This window comes from Asterias amurensis, chromosome 18, assembly GCF_032118995.1.
Source record: "Asterias amurensis chromosome 18, ASM3211899v1".
NCBI classification, from domain to species: Eukaryota; Metazoa; Echinodermata; class Asteroidea; order Forcipulatida; family Asteriidae; genus Asterias; species Asterias amurensis.
Genome location: NC_092665.1, coordinates 7,854,897 through 7,873,100, shown reverse-complemented (window position 1 = coordinate 7,873,100; position 18,204 = coordinate 7,854,897). Strand labels below are relative to the sequence as shown.

At 39.2% G+C, this 18,204-nt stretch overlaps 1 protein-coding gene across 1 annotated transcript; it reads right to left on the bottom strand.

Annotated features, from left to right (window-relative positions):
* Nucleotides 1–521: 521 nt before the first annotated feature.
* On the bottom strand, nucleotides 522–18,135 carry LOC139950600 (ubiquitin-conjugating enzyme E2 J2-like). The gene is made up of 6 exons (XM_071949357.1): nucleotides 17,824–18,135; nucleotides 17,220–17,369; nucleotides 15,604–15,747; nucleotides 14,329–14,467; nucleotides 7,984–8,064; nucleotides 522–4,659 (listed from the first exon to the last, which is right to left on the bottom strand). The coding sequence occupies exons 2-6, from the start codon at nucleotides 17,336–17,338 to the stop codon at nucleotides 4,417–4,419; spliced, it is 726 nt and encodes a 241-aa protein (XP_071805458.1). The 5' UTR covers nucleotides 17,339–17,369; nucleotides 17,824–18,135; the 3' UTR covers nucleotides 522–4,416.
* Between the last annotated feature and the right edge of the window lie 69 nt (nucleotides 18,136–18,204).

The following is an 18,204-nucleotide window of genomic DNA, read 5'->3' as shown; positions in this document are numbered from 1 at the left end:
GAAATGTACCAAGTGAATTGAATAATGGTACAAGTATTAATGAGAACCATGTAACAACAATTATCCCAAATATGCCTCCTGTAGGGATGTGATAGGCTTTTGAGAAAAAACCTGAACTATGACATGTGAAAGCTTGCTTGCAGGTACGAAGTCTGCAGTCGATTTCACAAAATGATAGGATTCATCCCAACTCAGTTAGGACGAGTAACTCGTCCTGAGTAAGGATGGGTTCAATTCGTCCTAATGTCCAAGGATTAATCCTAAGTAAGGAAGAGTTTAGTGAAATCGACGGCTGCTAACATACATTTATCTTGGGTTTTGAAAGCTCTACTTTGCCCTCTGGGGTGTTCAATATGGTTTTATCTCCATTTTCTTGTAAATTTGGGTGAGGGTTTAAACAAAAACCTAGATTTTCAGATAAAAACGGAGAAATCACATCCCTGCGTGGGATGGTAATTAATACTATTGTTTGGATTTTAAAATTGATGAGTTCCCATGTCTTGGCACTGTCAAGCTATCCATAGGAATTATATTACCACGGAACAATGCAATCAGTACATTCATATACATTTTTATTCCCTTAAAGTTTGTCTATACATTAACAGGATAACTACATGTACTTAGTTTAAACAATTAAAAATATAGAAAAATCATGTCATAAATTATAATCACCGTGACCTAAGATAACCTTTGAAACATTCTTTCTTATTTATGTGCCTAACAGAAAATCATTCCATCGATCGATTAGAATATAATAAGAAAAAAAAACATACTAAAAATAAAAACATCTTTGAAATGACAAAAACGTAGCATGTCAGATTTTTTGCCCCAAACATTAAAAAATAGATTTTTTTGAGTGAATGGTATTTCACTCTAACGAAAAAAAGTTTAACTTTTACCTTTTATGGTCAGGAACCATGACAAAAATTTAAAACGTTTCTTACAAAACACATGAGAAATGGTCACGTGATATATTGTCGGGATCCCAACAAAAACTAATTTTGAGCACTTTATTCCACTGCTACTAAAGATTGGCGGACTTTTTCGAGCAATGGCTTAAATGAAAGCTTGTAACTTTCTCGACCCCCATCAAGATATCTATGGAATTTTAAATCAAAATGTTGGGGTCAAATTTGGCAAAAAATCTAACATAGCATCTTTAAGAGGGCTGGCCTGGAAGCTTTTTCCTATGTTGGCCCAGTTTTGGCCTTGGTTTCCTTTCAGAAGTTACACATAGACTTTCAGATTTTCGTAACCAAAAAAGCAAAATGAAAATGGCCCTGCCCTCTCCACATTTAAATACCTGACTTGAGAGGATATTAAAACTATATTATGTCATCCAGCATTAATACAGCCAGTGAACATTACATGTATTGTATTTCATATTAGACTATTCTTAATTAAAGGCAGTGGACACTATTGGTAATAGTCAAAGACTAGCCTTCACAGTTGGTGTATCTCAACATATGCATAAAATAACAAACCTGTGAAAATTCGAGCTCAATCGGTCATCGAAGTTGTGAGATAATAATGAAAGAAAAATAACCCTTGTCACACGAAGTTGTGTGCGTTTAGATGGTTGATTTCGAGACCTCAAGTTCTAAATCTGAGGTCTCGAAACTAAGTTCGTGGAAAATTACTTCTTTCTCAAAAACTATGGCACTTCAGAGGGAGCCATTTCTCACAATGTTTTATACCATTAACCTCTCCCTATTACTCGTCACCAAGAAAGGTTTTATGCTAATAACTATTTTGAGTAAGTACCAATAGTGTCCACTGCCTTTAACAATACTTTTGAAATAAGGGGGCTAAAAGGATCCAAATTGTGAGAAACTGAAAATATGAAACTGTTAATTGGTCAATGATTCTACACATCATTTTCTTTCCTGAAGTCTGTATCTCTCCTAAAAAAAAGTTCCAGCTTGTAGCTGAAAATAAGGCTTGTTTTCAATTAGAATTTTGTTGTAAAGATATACATGCATGCACATGTAAGTATGACGTTTTATAAGTCCACCCGTTTACAAAAAGAGAGGACATTTCCCAACAGGCAACGGTATTATTTCCTTCCATGCCAAAGGGGCAACAGAGACATTTGCTTATGCTAGGAGTCCACTGGGCCAGCGCCAGTTGGTGCCAGTTTGCGCCAATGCAATTAACTGTGGCGCCTAGTGTCGCCAATTAGGTGCCCAGTGGCGTGTAGTGGCTCAAACTGCCTCCCAACTGGCTCGTGGTGGCCCGTAACGGCACCAAATTTGAATGTGGCAGCAAGAAAATTTCAAAATGTTTGAAATTTTCGTCGTGCCACTTGCATCGAGCAATCAGCGCCAAGTGTCCGCCAAGTGGCACCAAATGGCGCGAACATATCGCCCTTTGGCGCAAACAATCCGCCTATTGGAATCCACTGGAATGTAATGCCGCGCGCCAATTGGCACCTTGTTTGCGCCACTATGCCAAATATTTCCAACAGAGGCAGATAGCCCGCCAAAGCGCGCCAAATGTGCAATGGCGCGAGCCAAACGGCACCCGATTGGTGACTACTTTGAGCCAAATGCCACCTGGTTGCCCGCCATTCGGCGCCACTTGCCGCCAATAAAAGCAGGGTGGCATCGCAGGACTTGGTGACACATGCTGAGCGGACATTAATTCGGCGCCACAGCGAGCCACTTCGCGCCAATCACATAATCTTTGGCCCGAACTGGCACCAACTGGCGCTGGCCCAGTGGACTCCTAGCATTACATGCCCCATGCCATTCTCTTTCTGCCCCTTGAAATTTACATTTTCCTTATCAGGCCTGTTGTTAATAATAGAAAGCACTTAAAATTACAAAAGTAACAGCTGATTAAGTTTTGAGATGTCTCTCATTCCTTCATACCAAAAGTTGATACAGAAGAAGGTTACCTTCTTAACATGCATTATTATTATACATGCCAAAAGTCCAAGCTTTCTGCTCTTTTGTAAACGTGTAGTGCCAATAGTTATAGAAAGAAGAAACAAACTTTATCAGTATGAGTGGTACTGTAGTATGAACTCCTGGAAAGCAATTCCTATCTTCATGTTCATGTTTATCATTCTGTTAACATTTGTATTTATTACAAGGCAAAAGTGAACAACGATGAGTATTATTATATTCATAACACAACTGCATGTAGCCTTTCATCAAGCACTCTTGGATCTTAATTTTGGTTTTTACCCATACACCGATGTGTGTTAGCACTGTATACTCAGTACTAGAGCAGTGTCTTACCAACTAGACTACCTAGGTTGACACTGCTTTAGAATTGCAAGGGTCGTGGGTTCGAATCCCACCCGAGTAACATGCCAGACACTGCTCTAGAATGGTGCAGGTCAATGGTTCAATCTCACTAATGTCTGTGGGTTTACCCCCACAGTTCATAGTGCACATCTCATCACAAATCGGTGTAAGCGTAGAACTAATACTATAATTACTAAAAAAGAAATGCATTTTCCAACAAATAAAAAAATGTACGTATGCAAAAAAAACAAAAAAACTTCCATAAGCAGAACTCTAAAACCTACTCCTAACCTTTTACCCATGCAGCACCAGGCTTCATATAAACCAACCTTTGTTGAGTGTACAAAAAAATCACACCAAAACCCCAACAAACACTAAAGACACAGTTCTTATAAGTGAGTGCTTTCACACTAGTTAAGCAGTTTTCTAAGACGTGATTGTAGCATGTACATATACCTTCATCTGAAATCATCTTGGGTAAAGTTGTCAAGGTTCGGTAGTTTGAATAAAAAGCCCAAAAAACAAAATGCTGACATCACCCATACATGTATCTCTGCTACCCCATTTTATAAACCTATAGGAAAATATTTTCCCTGCAAAATTTCTGCAAGAGAAAAAGGTCAGACTCAACCACATGCATTGTAGATTACACGGCAGTTACAACAAAATCTCAATCACCGGGTTATTCAGGATGTTGCATAGGCTGCACTATAGCAACAGTCACAGCTACCAATGTGGACCCCTATGAATGGCAAATAGTTGCCCAGACCAAGAATTCTTTTCAATAAAATGGCACACCCATATGACTATCAGAAAGTCTGTTGACCCCTTACCCTAATGTGACACGACTTCTGTCGTTATGCTTGCCATTTCGAGTGCCAAACTGCAGGTAAAAGTATGGTAGGTGAATCAATGTCGAGTCAACTAAAATGTGCACTACAATGTATAAGACAAAGGGGCATTGACTCCTAAAATAGTGCAACCAAGATTATTGTGATGATGAAAATAGTTGAATTGGGTCAATTGATGGAAAAAACCTTTCAAAGGCAAAAAGGAAACAACCAGGGACACAAAGGCTTCTCTCATTTCCCCGGTAATCTCTGTCAAGTTCAATGTCTGTACAAACCAATAACTAGGACAAGCTTACAGTCTGATGTGTACCTCATTCCTGGGTATGTGCTATGCTCTTCAATACATACTTGACAGTATATGCAAATGCAGCAAAGCCAACAATAACCAGTACATTGGCTAGTGTGCTTCCTACAATGCCTTGTGGTCCTTGATGACCTAGTGGTAGTTGACCATCTACAGTGTTTGCTTGCCTTGATGAATGACCAGGTATTGAGGAGGATTCTGTACTGGCTCTGATTTCCTCTTCTCTCCGTCGAATGGTTGCTCTTACTTCCTGTTGATCAATCAGGATCAAAAAGTAATATAATAACAATTTCATTTCATCAGGTATATAAAACTCACCCTCAAAGGGAAGGTACACGTTTGGTAATTACTCAAAACAAATATTAACTTAAAAACTGACTTGGTAACGAGCATTGGAGAGCTGTTGATAGCATCAAACATTGTGGGAAACGACTCCCTCTGAAGTAATGTAGTTCATGAGAAAGAGGTAATTTCTCACTAAAATAATATAATACTTCTAGCTACAAGTCTTTTAAATCCTATCTGAAAGCACATAAATTCGTCCAACAAGGGTGTTTTTTCTTTCAACTTCAATGACCGATTGAGCCCAAATTTTCACAGGCTTGTTGTTTAATGCCTATGATGGGATACACCAAGTGAGAGCACTGGTCTTTGACAATTACCAAACGTGTACAGTGCCTTTAAAGATCAAGCTCCACAGTAAAGTCCCTATAAACACAAGCTCTATGGGCAACTTGGGTTTTGTCTTTGAGCTGCATCAAAAATACAGTCAGGTGGTATTTACCCTTAAGGCATAAGTGTGCGATACAGAAAATAAATCAGCCCTAATAAAGATGTCCGACTTTACTACGTGTCATGTCAAGCTGGAAAAATCTTCTACTTCCAAAATAACTTGGACTGAACAATGCTTAATAGCTTACTTTTAGCAAGCAGTACATTGTATAGTGTTCTAGGGTTAGTGTGCCACCACACGCACCTTGTGAAAGGAAAGCAGTGTCTTAGCCAGGAATTTGGAAAGTGGGAGTGCAAAATGAAAAAGTGGGAGTGCAACCTAAAATCACTACAAAAAATAGAAACATTGTGTGCGTAGCACACAACACGAGCGCGCAGCGCCAAGTCTGTCTCACCCCCCTCCCCCCCCCCTTAAGGGCCCAGATGTCGATTTCACAAAACTCTTCCTAACTTAAGACTAATCTTAGGACTTAGGACGAGTCCCAACCCTGCACTGTAGCATGCAGACCTTAAGATTAATCCTAACTTATGACGAGTTACTCGTCCTAACTCGTGATAAGACGAGTCCTAACTCTTTGTGAAATCGACGGCTGGAAGCTCTGGCTACTGTAGGTGCTTTCTGGTGGTTTCTGATGCATTTGTGGTACCTATTTCTGTTACAAGTAAACTATATTGGTTTAATTTTTGTTTTGTTTTCAACTCGAAAATTGTAAACGTGATCGACGTCCACTATACATTATTTAACTCTATAAAATGTTTCTGGGTCAATATTAGGCAAGTTCAAAGCAGTTACTTGGACCATGGAGCTTGGACCCATTTAGCCTGAAATGATTCAAAAGCGAAACAAATAATTCAGTACAAGTTTGCTGTCAACAAAATATTTTTGGGCATGTGTTACTCTTGATACAAATTTTTGCTTAAAGACTAAAAAAAAAGGAAGAGGTATTGAAGAAATTAAAAGTTATCATTTACTAATGTAAATTTTCTATCCATTCTTGTCCATTCGATTTAAGAACTATAGGCCTAAGGTCAAGAAGCCGTTAATAGTTTTTGTATTTATTTTAAACAAATCAATTAGTTAATGTAAAATAATGATTCACACAAGTATTTGCAACCAATCATAATGCCAAGAGTGATTTACATGTACCATAATTGTTTGCTTAATTTAAACTGACTGATCATGGTAATTAATATTTTCCTTAGTATTTGTTTAGGTTTCATAACGTTTAAGTTTTATAGGTTGTTTAATTGTTGAAACTGGGTCTACAGCAAAACCGACTTGAGGTTTGTAAAGAAACATGAACCAGTTTTTAAACCTTTTGAGCGGAAAATAACATCGTTTTGTCAACTGCATTAACACCCAAGAGATGCAAACATTGAAATCCAAAAAAGTCTCGATGTTTCAAACAAACTCTACAACGAACACACGATGTGCCCTTGAATTTCTAGAAGGAAAAAAGATCGTCATGTTTGCCGCCGTCGAGTTGGGAAAAACTGCGGAACCAATCTACAAAGCAACTGCAGAATGTATGCCACTCAGTTACCGATACTGACGTCATAGTAAAAAAATCCAGTGCGCGATGGTTTGTAGGATCTTGGAGATGAGATTGGTACCTAAAATAATCTGAACGAAAACGCGTGTGAATTTGCCTCTATCATACCACGCGTGCATGGAGTTCATGCTGCCTGCTGATGACGGTCGATGACGACGACTGACTGTTTGCGTGTTTCGCTTGCGTTGTGTGTACATGTAATTTGCACGTGCGTTCGTTGTGTAATGTGTAGTTTGTGCGTTGTGTTTTGTGTGGTCGCAATGTGGTCAGCGTTTTTGAGGCAACTTCGAGCGATTGTTTTATGGTTGCGTCGTTGAAATTTTGATTCAAAAAGAAGAAGGAAATCTGGTAAAACCAAATCTAATTTTACTCACTGCTGTTTTTAAACTGTTCAACAACAACAAATTAATAAAAGAAGTTCAGTAATTTTCACTGAAATTATTAGACAGCACGGCTTCACCCAAGCCGTGCATCAAATTTTTGCCCGTGTTTTCAGCCCAACTGGCCGTGCTAACACGGCGTGCACGGCTCGCTAGCTAACACGTTGAAGGAAAGTAAAATCAATAACACTTAACCAGATCCAGATATTATTTTGATGTTCTGTAAATAATTTCAGGTGAGGGAAAGGTGTGGTTTGTGTTCCACGATAGTGGTAGAGAATACTTTAAAGACACTGGACACTAATGGTAACTGTCAAAAACCTTGGTGTATCTCAACCTAATGCATAAAATAACAAACCTGTGTAAATTTGAGATAACTATGAAAGAAAAAACACCCCTTTTCACACGAAGTTGTGTGCTTCCAGATGCTTGATTTTAAGACCTCAAAATCTAATTCTGAGGTCTCAAAATCAAATTCGTTGAAAATTACTTCTTTGTCGAAAACTACATCACTTCAGAGGCAGCCGTTTCTCACTATTTTGTTTATACTATCAACCTCTCCCCATTACTCGTTACCTAGTAAGGTTTTATGCTTATAGTTATTTTGAGTAAATAGGAATAGTGTCCACTGCTTTTAAGCATGAAAGATATGAATGTTGGTTTGGCACATACCGAGAAGAGTGTACAGACATGACAGACAGGACAAGAAAATAGAATTGCAAAGTACAAATTGCAATTGAGGTCCTAAAATGTTAAAATGATTGGTAAATATCACTCATTATGTAACATTTATAACATTCATTTTATTAATAAAACCATTACTGTTTGTGACAGATGGCTATTCCACACGGATACTTTAACATGTAAAAATCTTTAGATAAAAATGTTAAAAGAACATAACAAGCATACCTCAGCAATATCCGGAAACAACTCACAGAATGTTTGGTTGTTCAGGTTAAATGGGCCACTCTGGACACTCAACTGTCTTTTCTAGAATGCACAAAATGATAAAATCAATATAAACTGCTCACAAAAAGTAAGGAAACTTTTTTCAATCCAGTATATTTGTTATTATTTAATACTCTCTTTGTATATGGTATATATCATTGCAAAGCTGAACTGTTCCTCTTTAAAATGATACCACATTTGCAATGATTAAATGTTGCTGAACTTGGCTACATGCATAACAATGAGGCAAAGTCACAAATCAAATGTGCCAAAATTACCGTTGTCTGTGAATGGTCAATAGGTAATGTTCAATAATCAAACCGATCAAGCTTTTCAGAACCATTAATGGTTTACACGATGATTTGCACCAATGAGCTCATCGGACACAATAATTAACCCTCATCTCATGCAAAACACCTGTTTGATGGGTATTTGCAAGACGATATTCTACAGCCGAATGCAGTCCCATACTTGCAGACTTTGGACCAAATGCCATCTTTCAAGATGACAACGCTCGCCCCCATCAAGCCCGACTGGTGACTGACTACCTGAAAAATGTTGGGGTGAACCGGATGGATTGGACCGCTAACAGTCCAGACCTGAATCCCATGGAACATCTGTGGGACCAGCTTGGACTCGCTGTCCGTGCCAGAAACACCAACACATCAACTGTGACTGACCTAACCAGGTTCCTTAATGAAGAATGGAACGCCATCCCTCATCATCAGCGCATCACAATACTTGTGTGCAGCATGAGAAGAAGGTGCCAGGCTGTCATCAACGCCTTCAGATCATCCAACTCGTTACTGAACTTTTTGTATCAATAAAGTGTATTAAGATCAGTAAGTTGTAGTGTCTTGCTCTATACCAAAATTCTTGTCTCAATAAAGTGGATTAAGATCAGTGAGTTGTCATGTTGTTTGAGTTACAGTGTCAATTTGATTGTTCATACAGTAACACAAAATTGCTAATTTTGGCACATTTGATTTGTGACTTTGTCTCATTCTCATTAACGTGGTCAAGTCCAGCAACATGTAATCATTGCAATTGTGGTATCATTTTAAAGAGGAACAGTTCAGCTTTGCAATGATATATATACCATATACAAAGAGAGTATTAAATAATAACAAATATACTGGATTGAAAAAAGTTTCCTTACTTTTTGTGAGCAGTTTATTAATGCAAAACAACTACAAACAATGATTGTTAAGTTGTGAATCTTGTAAACCCTCAGAAGGTGCTGATTGGGTCTCAGAATTTATCACTGCAATAACATATCTTTCTGAAAGTTTGTATACTCAGCGCCTTGAGTACCTTGTTTGGTAGATATGTGCGCTACATATATATAAGACTTTGATATTATTTGTATTATTATTAACTATATTTTATGAGCTGCTTCTGTTGTAATATGCACTAAGTACGCATCCTATACTTTGCATCATATTATGTGAACGTGTAGTTGGTACACGATAATAGAGATATGTGCAAACATGGCGACCCGTTTTACAGTTCATCGTAATGGTTAGTCCGTTCCATTTCTATTATGATACTCTTGAACCCATCAACCAACAACGATGACTAAACCAAGCTAGTCAAAACGTTGAGACTAACCCAAGAACTGACTCTGCGGTAGTACAGTTAATTACGATCCTATAAGGTAAAGTAGTAGTCCCAGCCTATTTCTACACCATCCGTCCAGGTAATAGTTAACAAGCAGGACAGCTCTTTTCAGAACTGAGAAGTCTCCCGAACACCCGAACCATCTACTCCGCAGTAGTAGACCTAAGCAAGACAGTTCTCTAAGAACAAACTCTACCAGGCAAGTAGATACACACATGGTGTTACCGCAAACCAAATATACATTGATACCTCACCATGCAATGCCTCAAATCCTAGATATGAAAATCACTGAATTAACATCCATATTCAATGAAACAGAACACGTTACATTTTAGTGTTTACATCACTGGCTCAGGGGCCAATTTCATAAAGCTGCTTAAGCAACAAAATTGCTTAAGCACGAAAATAGCTCGCTTAATAGAGCTGCTTAAGCGAAAAAATTGCTTAAGCACGAAAATAGCTCGCTTATTTTTCACATGTTACTGGCAAAAATTTCATGCCATATACATTGCTTGTGACTGGTATTTAGCTGTTGTTTACTTAGCATAACAATTGAGTGGAGTCTTGGCTGGTAATCTGATTTTACTAAGCAAGGATGTTTCTGCTTAAGCGAAACTTTGTGCTTAAGCAGCTCTATGAAATTGGGCCCTGGTGTAATTGAATCATATTTGTACCTCAATCGATTGGAGTCAGTTGCAATCTCTACAAATCTGGTGCCGCTATTTTTACTCCAATGCGTTCACAATCATCATACGCAAATATTTGCAGTCAACTTGCTTGTGTTCGTCAACTTGCCATCAACGCGACCAATGCAGATGGCTGGGTGTGGTTTAGTTTTTACCAAGCCGTCAACGATCAATTTACACGAAGCACAGTACATAATTAACTACGCGGTACTGATCATTACGTCTTGGGCCCTCTTATATTTGTTGGCCATGATGTCACTGCCCAAGGCCCCAGGTGCATATTTCTTTGCCTTACCTTAGTCAGCATTGTTTACAAATCTCAGCTTGAATATAAATTTATTCAAGAGCACCCCATAGTGTACTACAGTATAGCCCGCCCTAAAGTCACTCCTCATGAAAATCTTAAAGATGGGATCATCGTCGTGGCTCTTTCAAGGAAACTCGGCTCTGTCTCCCGTCTTAGTGATGAGAAAAAACACACTATTTTTTACCTCAGTTTACTACTGTTAGTTAACGCTTCTGATGTCGAACTGAATCCTGGTCCACGGACCCCGAAATACCCATGCCAAATTTGCAGCCGTGCTGTAACATGGAAGCAACGGGGGGTTGCTTGTGACGACTGCCAACAATGGTACCATGCTGACTGCATGCATATGTCCACTCTAGTCTACATGTCGCTCAACAATGTCTCCTGGCACTGTGTGAACTGTGGCATGCCAAATTTTTCAACTAGCCTGTTCGAGTCATTCGTTGTTGATACTGAGAACTCATTTTCCCATCTAGATAGTGATAGTAATGTTTCAGCCACCACCGATACTTCTGTCTGTAGCGAAAGTTTAAGTCCTGGACCTCCATTGTCGTGTTCATCACCAGTAAATAAATCCCACACTCATAGCAATAAGGCTGGTAACAATATGAGAGTGTTAACTTCCAAAGTTCAAAGAACAAGCAGGAAGAAATAGCCAATTTGATTGATTCCGCTGATCTTACCATCATCATTGGTACTGAAACTTGGCTGAACAGCAGTATCCACAACACAGAAATATTCCCTTCAGCATATGACGTCATTCGTAAGGACCGCAGTGACGGTTATGGTGGAGTTCTTCTTGCCATCAAAAAGGGCTTTATCTACGACCGTGTGAAAATTGATTCTAGTGCTGAATGTGTCTTTGCGAAGTTCACCATGGCCAAAGACAAGACCCTCATTGTAGGCAGCATCGACCAACCAACAATGATGTCCAGTATATGGAAACATTGTGCTCATGTGCTGAAACATGCGTACAGTGAGTACCTCAACAACATCATCAGCCCTGAGTCGACAACTAACCCAAAACGATTCTGGGGTTTCATCAAAAGCCAAAAATGTGACAATTCTGGTGTCTCTCCACTAAAGGCAAGAAATGGAGTTACGTACTCGGACAGTTTGACAAAAGCAAATATACTGAATGAACAGTTCTCCTCAGTTTTCAACAAGGCATAGACAAGGCAACCATTAAAAACAAAGGCCCAAGTCCATTTCCCTCCATGGGTTCTTTTACTGTGTCATCCGAAGGAGTTAAAAAGTTACTTGATGGTCTTAACATCCATAAAGCAGCTGGTCCAGATGGTATACCATCCAGGGTATTGAAGGAGTTGTCAAAGGAACTTGCTCCAGTGCTTGCTTTATTCTTCCAAGCTTCTATCAATCAAGGTGTCTTACCGGAGGAATGGAAGGAAGCCAACGTCACCCCCATCTTCAAAAAGGGAGAGAGAAATAAGCCAGAGAACTACAGACCTGTGTCACTGACTTCCATAACCTGTAAGATGCTGGAGCATGTGCTATGCAGCCAGATCCTGAACCACTGCGACAGAAACCACATTCTCACCAATGCTCAGTTTGGATTTAGAAACTGACGCTCATGTGAAACACAACTACTGTTGACCATCCAAGATCTTGCTAGTTCCATTGATGCCAAAGGCCAAATAGATGTCATCCTATTAGATTTTTCAAAAGCCTTTAACAAGGTGCCGCATCAATGGTTGCTACACAAGCTCAATTACTATGGAATTGATGGCAACATAAGTCAGTGGGTCAGCAATTTCCTAGAAAACCGCACTCAACAAGTCATCTTAGATAGAGCTACTTCAATCCCTGCACCAGTCCTATCTGGAGTGCCACAAGGAAGTGTTCTTGGACCATTGCTGTTCCTGCTGTTTATAAATGACCTTCCTGACTGTGTCTCACAGGGCACAACAGCCAGATTATTTGCAGATGACTGTATCCTGTATCGTAACATCAAGACAGAGGAGGATGCATCTATATTGCAGCAGGACCTAGACCACCTTCAGCAATGGGAGAGTGACTGGAAAATGGAGTTCCACCCAAAGAAGTGCCAGGTTATCCATGTCACCAGGAAGTTCATCAAGCAAACATACACAATTCACAACCACACTCTGGAAGAAGTCGACTCTGCAAAATATCTTGGGGTGAACATTCACAAAACCCTAAGCTGGAATAATCACATCAACAGCATCACCAACAAAGCAAATTCCATAAGGGCTTTTCTGCAGCGCAACATACACCAGTGTCCCAGGAAAACAAAGGAGCTGTGCTACAAGACCCTAGTGCGCCCTATTGTAGAGTACTCCAGCATCATATGGGACCCCCAGACAGCTAGCTACACCCACAAGTTAGAAATGGTGCAGCGGCGCTATGCACGCTTTGTGCTTGGAGACTACCGAACAACAAGTAGTGTAACTGCCATGATCAACCAACTTCAGTGGACCACACTTCAAGAACGGCGTGCACAGGCCAAGGCAGTTATGATGTATAAGATTGTGAACAACCTGGTTGACGTCCCACACACATTTCTAGCTCCATGCACCGTTTCTCTGAGGGGTCATTCTTACAAATACATGATACCATTCACCAGGACAGGGGTCTACACACAGTCATTTTTTCCCAATAGCATTAGGATATGGAACAATCTCCCGGTAGACCTTATCAACTGTACAACTCTTGCTAGTTTTAAGCAGGGTGTACAGTCAGTCCAGCTCCGCTAGGTCAGCCTGAGCTGTTTTTTAGCCGCACGTTCACTGTTCACCCACCTGCACTGTATATATCCACACCCTCGCATGCACACAACAACCACAGTACGTAATACACCAGATGGTGGACTGTACTTTCACGGAAGAAGAAGAAGACATTTCCAAATGCAGGAAAGCGCCCTTTATTGTCCTTGATGCACAAGCTCTGTGAAAAAAGCAAGATGGCGGTCGACGGCTTTACCGCTTGGAAATAATTTTTCCACGATAAAAAAACTGAATTTTTCAACCTAAAACTAATACAAATTCTCTTTTGGCTAATACTTTACAGTTCTAGACTCTTTAGTGGATTTTAAAATGTATTATTGGAGGTGTTGATGGTGAGTTGACAGCACAGAGTGAGTTGATGGCATGGTGATTTCTGGCCAAGGGAATTTCCCCTACAGCTTCGCACCCACACGCGGCCACGGCAACACTCAGTTCATTCATCTCCTACTAATAAAGTACTAGAATAACCATGGGATCAAGGTGATGAATACCGCTCTGTGATGGCAGCACTGAAGAAACATCAGGCCTACGTCATAAATATTCACACAGCACATAAAAGCTTCAAGAACATTGTCCTGCTTAAGCGCTGAAAAGAGAGACCACTATGACTAGACATGAGGATGTAAACAAAGTATATGCGTTGAGCGAAAACTTAATTTGAAGTAAAAAAAAAAAAACCTCAAAGATTAACTGCATCAACCCAAACTAAACTGACTGCTGTGAGATTGTGAGAAATCCATGGGAAAAGACGCGAAGGTGTTTTGAAAATAACGTCTTCTAGAAGATACCTTCTTTGAAAAACAAAAATCATTCTGTAACGATATTTCGATAATTTCAAAACCAACATCGATATTGGCGATATTCTTAAAGTTTCTAAAAAATCATTCATTATACTGCCCAATGTGAGGGATAAATCCTTGTGACTTACTGTGTAATCTGATGTTTCTATGCTACCCAATGTAGGATTCTTTTCTACCATGAAGCTTAGGAGTCCAGTAAGAATAGTAGACACAGACCATGCTGGGTTCCATGTATCTGGATGAAAGTCACTTATTGACAAACATAACCTGTATCAAGATAAACAAATTCAATAAAGTTGCATGAAGTGATATTGGTAGGCAGATTTTTGAGTGTATATTTGATGCTGATTGTAGCGGTAGCGTCATTGAGCGAAAAACTGGTTTGGTTTGAATATAAACCGCCCAGCAGAGACTTTATACTAAAAGACTGTGATACCAATAAAAAAGAAGTGGACAATTACAGCAATCTATAGTGTTAACTTTAATACATACTTGATTGCACTAAATTCACACTTTGTGGCAAAGTACAATGACTGATGTGACGACACTGCCAGTCACTGCACATCGCCACAAAGGACTGCAAATACGCACAGCCTCTCTCTTGGTGCGCTTGTGACTGCGGTTTATATGCCGGACAGTTTATATGCCGACACCTAGATCTTATTTTTTATTTTGGGGGGCATTGCGGTTTACACATTGGATAAGCCAAAAGTTACGGTAATGGGAATAATAGTGTGATAATCTGGTACATCACTGTGAGGTAATGACCTTGACTGGTGGCTGGCTGCTGTTTATGGACCACACCTTCAGCTCAGTCAATTAACAGCACACCAAGCATATGCGCACGCATGTCAGACTTTATAGTGGCAGACTTTTGGTTGTGCAATTGGTTGTGATTGGTAAATAGGCAAGAGGGCGGAGCTTAGGCTATAAATTATCAACATGTACAGGTTTTCTTCTCAGATTGAATCTGTCAGATTGAAACCACACCCAATCCAGTGTTCCCTGATGATGTATTAAATCAATAACAATAAGCAATAGTTCTTGTGCGTGATCTATCAGCATGTTTCTAACGCCAACCCATACCCTAATATACCACAGTGTCATTTTGATGAACACACATTCCATACACATGCTATATAGATAGTAGAGCCATTGCACAAAGTGCTCCAAAGAGATCGGTAAACTGTAGCAGCACCAGCTGTGCTTAATTACAATAGAATGGGAGTCACTACTGTTGGGAGAGATAATGTTCTCAACCTTGGTTAAGTTCTGCAGTGAAAATCTGTGGCACTGATGAACTATTTAAATACAATGACAGGAAAACCGACAATTGGAGACATTGAGGAATCTTGGCATATGTGAAACTGCAGGATTGTTAATTTGGTGAATAATTTACTAACCTTGTGTTACACTTGAATCTTCCATTGGGTGTTATCATGTAGATACTTGGAGGTTTAAATGGGAATTCTCTTGGGAAGACTAGTTTGCCATGATAAAGCCCTCCTTCATAAGGTGTTCCCTCTGGTCCTCTTACCACATAATGCCTGGAATATCATCATCAATTATTTAACACTAAGATGAACAAATCACAATACCGGGAATTTGTCTATGTCTTCATAAAGCACTATCAGCTATGTACAATGCATCATTCAGTATGCTTCAGTGACTGCCATTCAGCATCTTTAAGCAAACTCAAGTCCTTGATTTTAATTGGATGATCCATAATAAGAATAAGAATAATAACAGGTATTTAGAAACACTCCCCTTAGAAAACTATAACACAGCGCTTACAAAAACTGAAAATGCACAATAAACAACAAAATCTTACTGAAAGAGCTACAAACACAATGTTTGAAAAGAATGAGAAAAAGAGAGAAGCTTAAACAGGGAAAAGATGTGTTTTCAGAAGTTTTTTTAATTGGTCTGTGGATTTAGTGGCTTTAATGAAAGAAGGGATGTTGTTCCATTCTGTGGATGCAGTTACAGTGAATGTGCGATTGCCAGATTTGCTTCAGGTCCTAGGAATGAGTTATGAAATGTAAAGCAATCCTTGATATATAAAATGGCGTCTGGTCATGGAAGGCTTTAAAAACAAACAAAAGTACTTTGAAGAGACTTCTTTCTTTTACGGAGAGCCAGTGTGGAGAGATGTAAGTAGAGGACGGGAGTCATAGTAACAATAGTCTTATATGAACCTACAGCCCATATCAAATCCTGTTTAATCACCTATTCTAAATTATGAATCAAGTTTGCTTAAAGATAAATTTGTTTTTACATGCAAGCTTGTGGATATCAGAAACATTTAGTCAACATGCAAGCTTGTGTATATCGGAAACATTTAGTCTATCGGTATTCTACATTCAACTAGACTCCAGGCCTGGTTGGATATGGGATGTGGTAGTGATAAGTTACAATGGCATTTCATAACAAAAGTGTTTCTAGAAACTTATTCTGCTAAGAAGATATTAGTTGAGAATCTGTCACTGTATTATGGTTTAGTCTACCTGCAAGCCAAATGTTAAAAGTTGTCTTTTATGTAATTTTTATATGATTTGAACTCATGGAGGAGTGCTGATAGAGATTAAAGGCAGTGGACACCATTGGTAATTACTCAAAATAATTATTAGCATAAAAAAACAAACCTTGCTTGGTAACGGGTAATAGGGAGAGTTTGGTAGTATAAAACATTGTGAGAAACGGCTCCCTCTGAAGTGCCATAGTTTTCAAGAAAGAAGTAATTTTCTACAACTTTGATTTCGAGACCTCAGATTTAGAACTTGAGGTCTTGAAATCAACCATCTAAACGCACACATCTTTGTGTTATAATACAAGGGTGTTTTTTTCTTTCATTATTATCTCACAAGTTTGATGACCAATTGAGCTCATATTTTCACAGGTTTGTTATTTTATGCATATGTTGAGATACACCAACTGTGACGGCTAGTCTTTGACAATTACCAATAGTGTCCACTGCCTTTAAACTCCATGTATCAATTTGTGGCATGACTTTGCTTACCATTCAAGTATATTTGATGAGAGTGGCGAAGCTGTAACATAAGGCACCGGATCTTTCTTTATTCTCATGTAATCTTGCTTCAATCTGGCAGTAGCTGTTGTGCTGACTCGTTTACTCATTGTCAATGTTGGTTGTGCGAGTCACAACAATCTATAAAGGCAATACTAACAAGTTTTAATCAATAAACATAGATACTACATGTCATCTTGAATATTCTAGAGAAAATTGAAGTATCACTTGAACACAAATCATTTGTTTGAGATATTAGCGAGGTTTAGCTGCACATTAGGCGAGCAAAAACATCAACGTGAACGTCAATAACGTGGGCTTATTTCATTCTCACGTATGACGTCTACTGGACTGCCCATTGTATATATGTACCTGACGTGAGAAATGACAATTGCATGTATGCTTAAAATACCCAATATTCCTGACACTGACAGACATAGATCAGACCAGAGAGGAGGATGGAAGGATGCAGGTTTACAAGCAACTGATGAGGTGGGGCGGGGGCGGACAAAAACAACAAATTTACAAAAACAAGTTTAAGTCATGAAACTTGAAAGTAAACAAATACAAATTTCTGCTGGATTTGGTCAATTACCAATGTAAAAGGCGACGACAATTGGTGTCTGTTCTGCTGATGAATAAACAGAGAGAGGTGATGGGTGGGGGACGCTGCAGAGACGATCAAAAAGTCGAAAGAATTGTTATTGTTCCTACACGGACGGTATCGAAGACTGGTTTGCCCGGTTTGTTGTCCATCTGCTTTGATGCACAATCATTCATACAAACCTTGATTAAAAGAAAACACTGAAGAAGTGAAACACTAATTGCATCATTTTCATTTCTAGGAAATCAATGATATGAACTAATGAGCAATCGCCGCAGACTGCAGATTGCGTTTACAACACAATTTCCCCTTACTAGTCTCGGGGTCAGAGTACGACGCGACGACACAACTTTTAGCCTTTAGTCAAGGCGC

Coding starts and splice junctions, on each gene's coding strand:
- LOC139950600 (XM_071949357.1), bottom strand. CDS start 17,338: ATGAGTAAACGAGTCAGCACAACAGCTACTGCCAGATTGAAGCAAGAT. Junction 15,748..17,219: donor TCATCAAATATACTTGAATG/GTAAGCAAAGTC, acceptor ATGATATTCCAG/GCATTATGTGGTAAGAGGAC. Junction 8,065..14,328: donor TAGAAACATCAGATTACACA/GTAAGTCACAAG, acceptor TGTGCATTCTAG/AAAAGACAGTTGAGTGTCCA.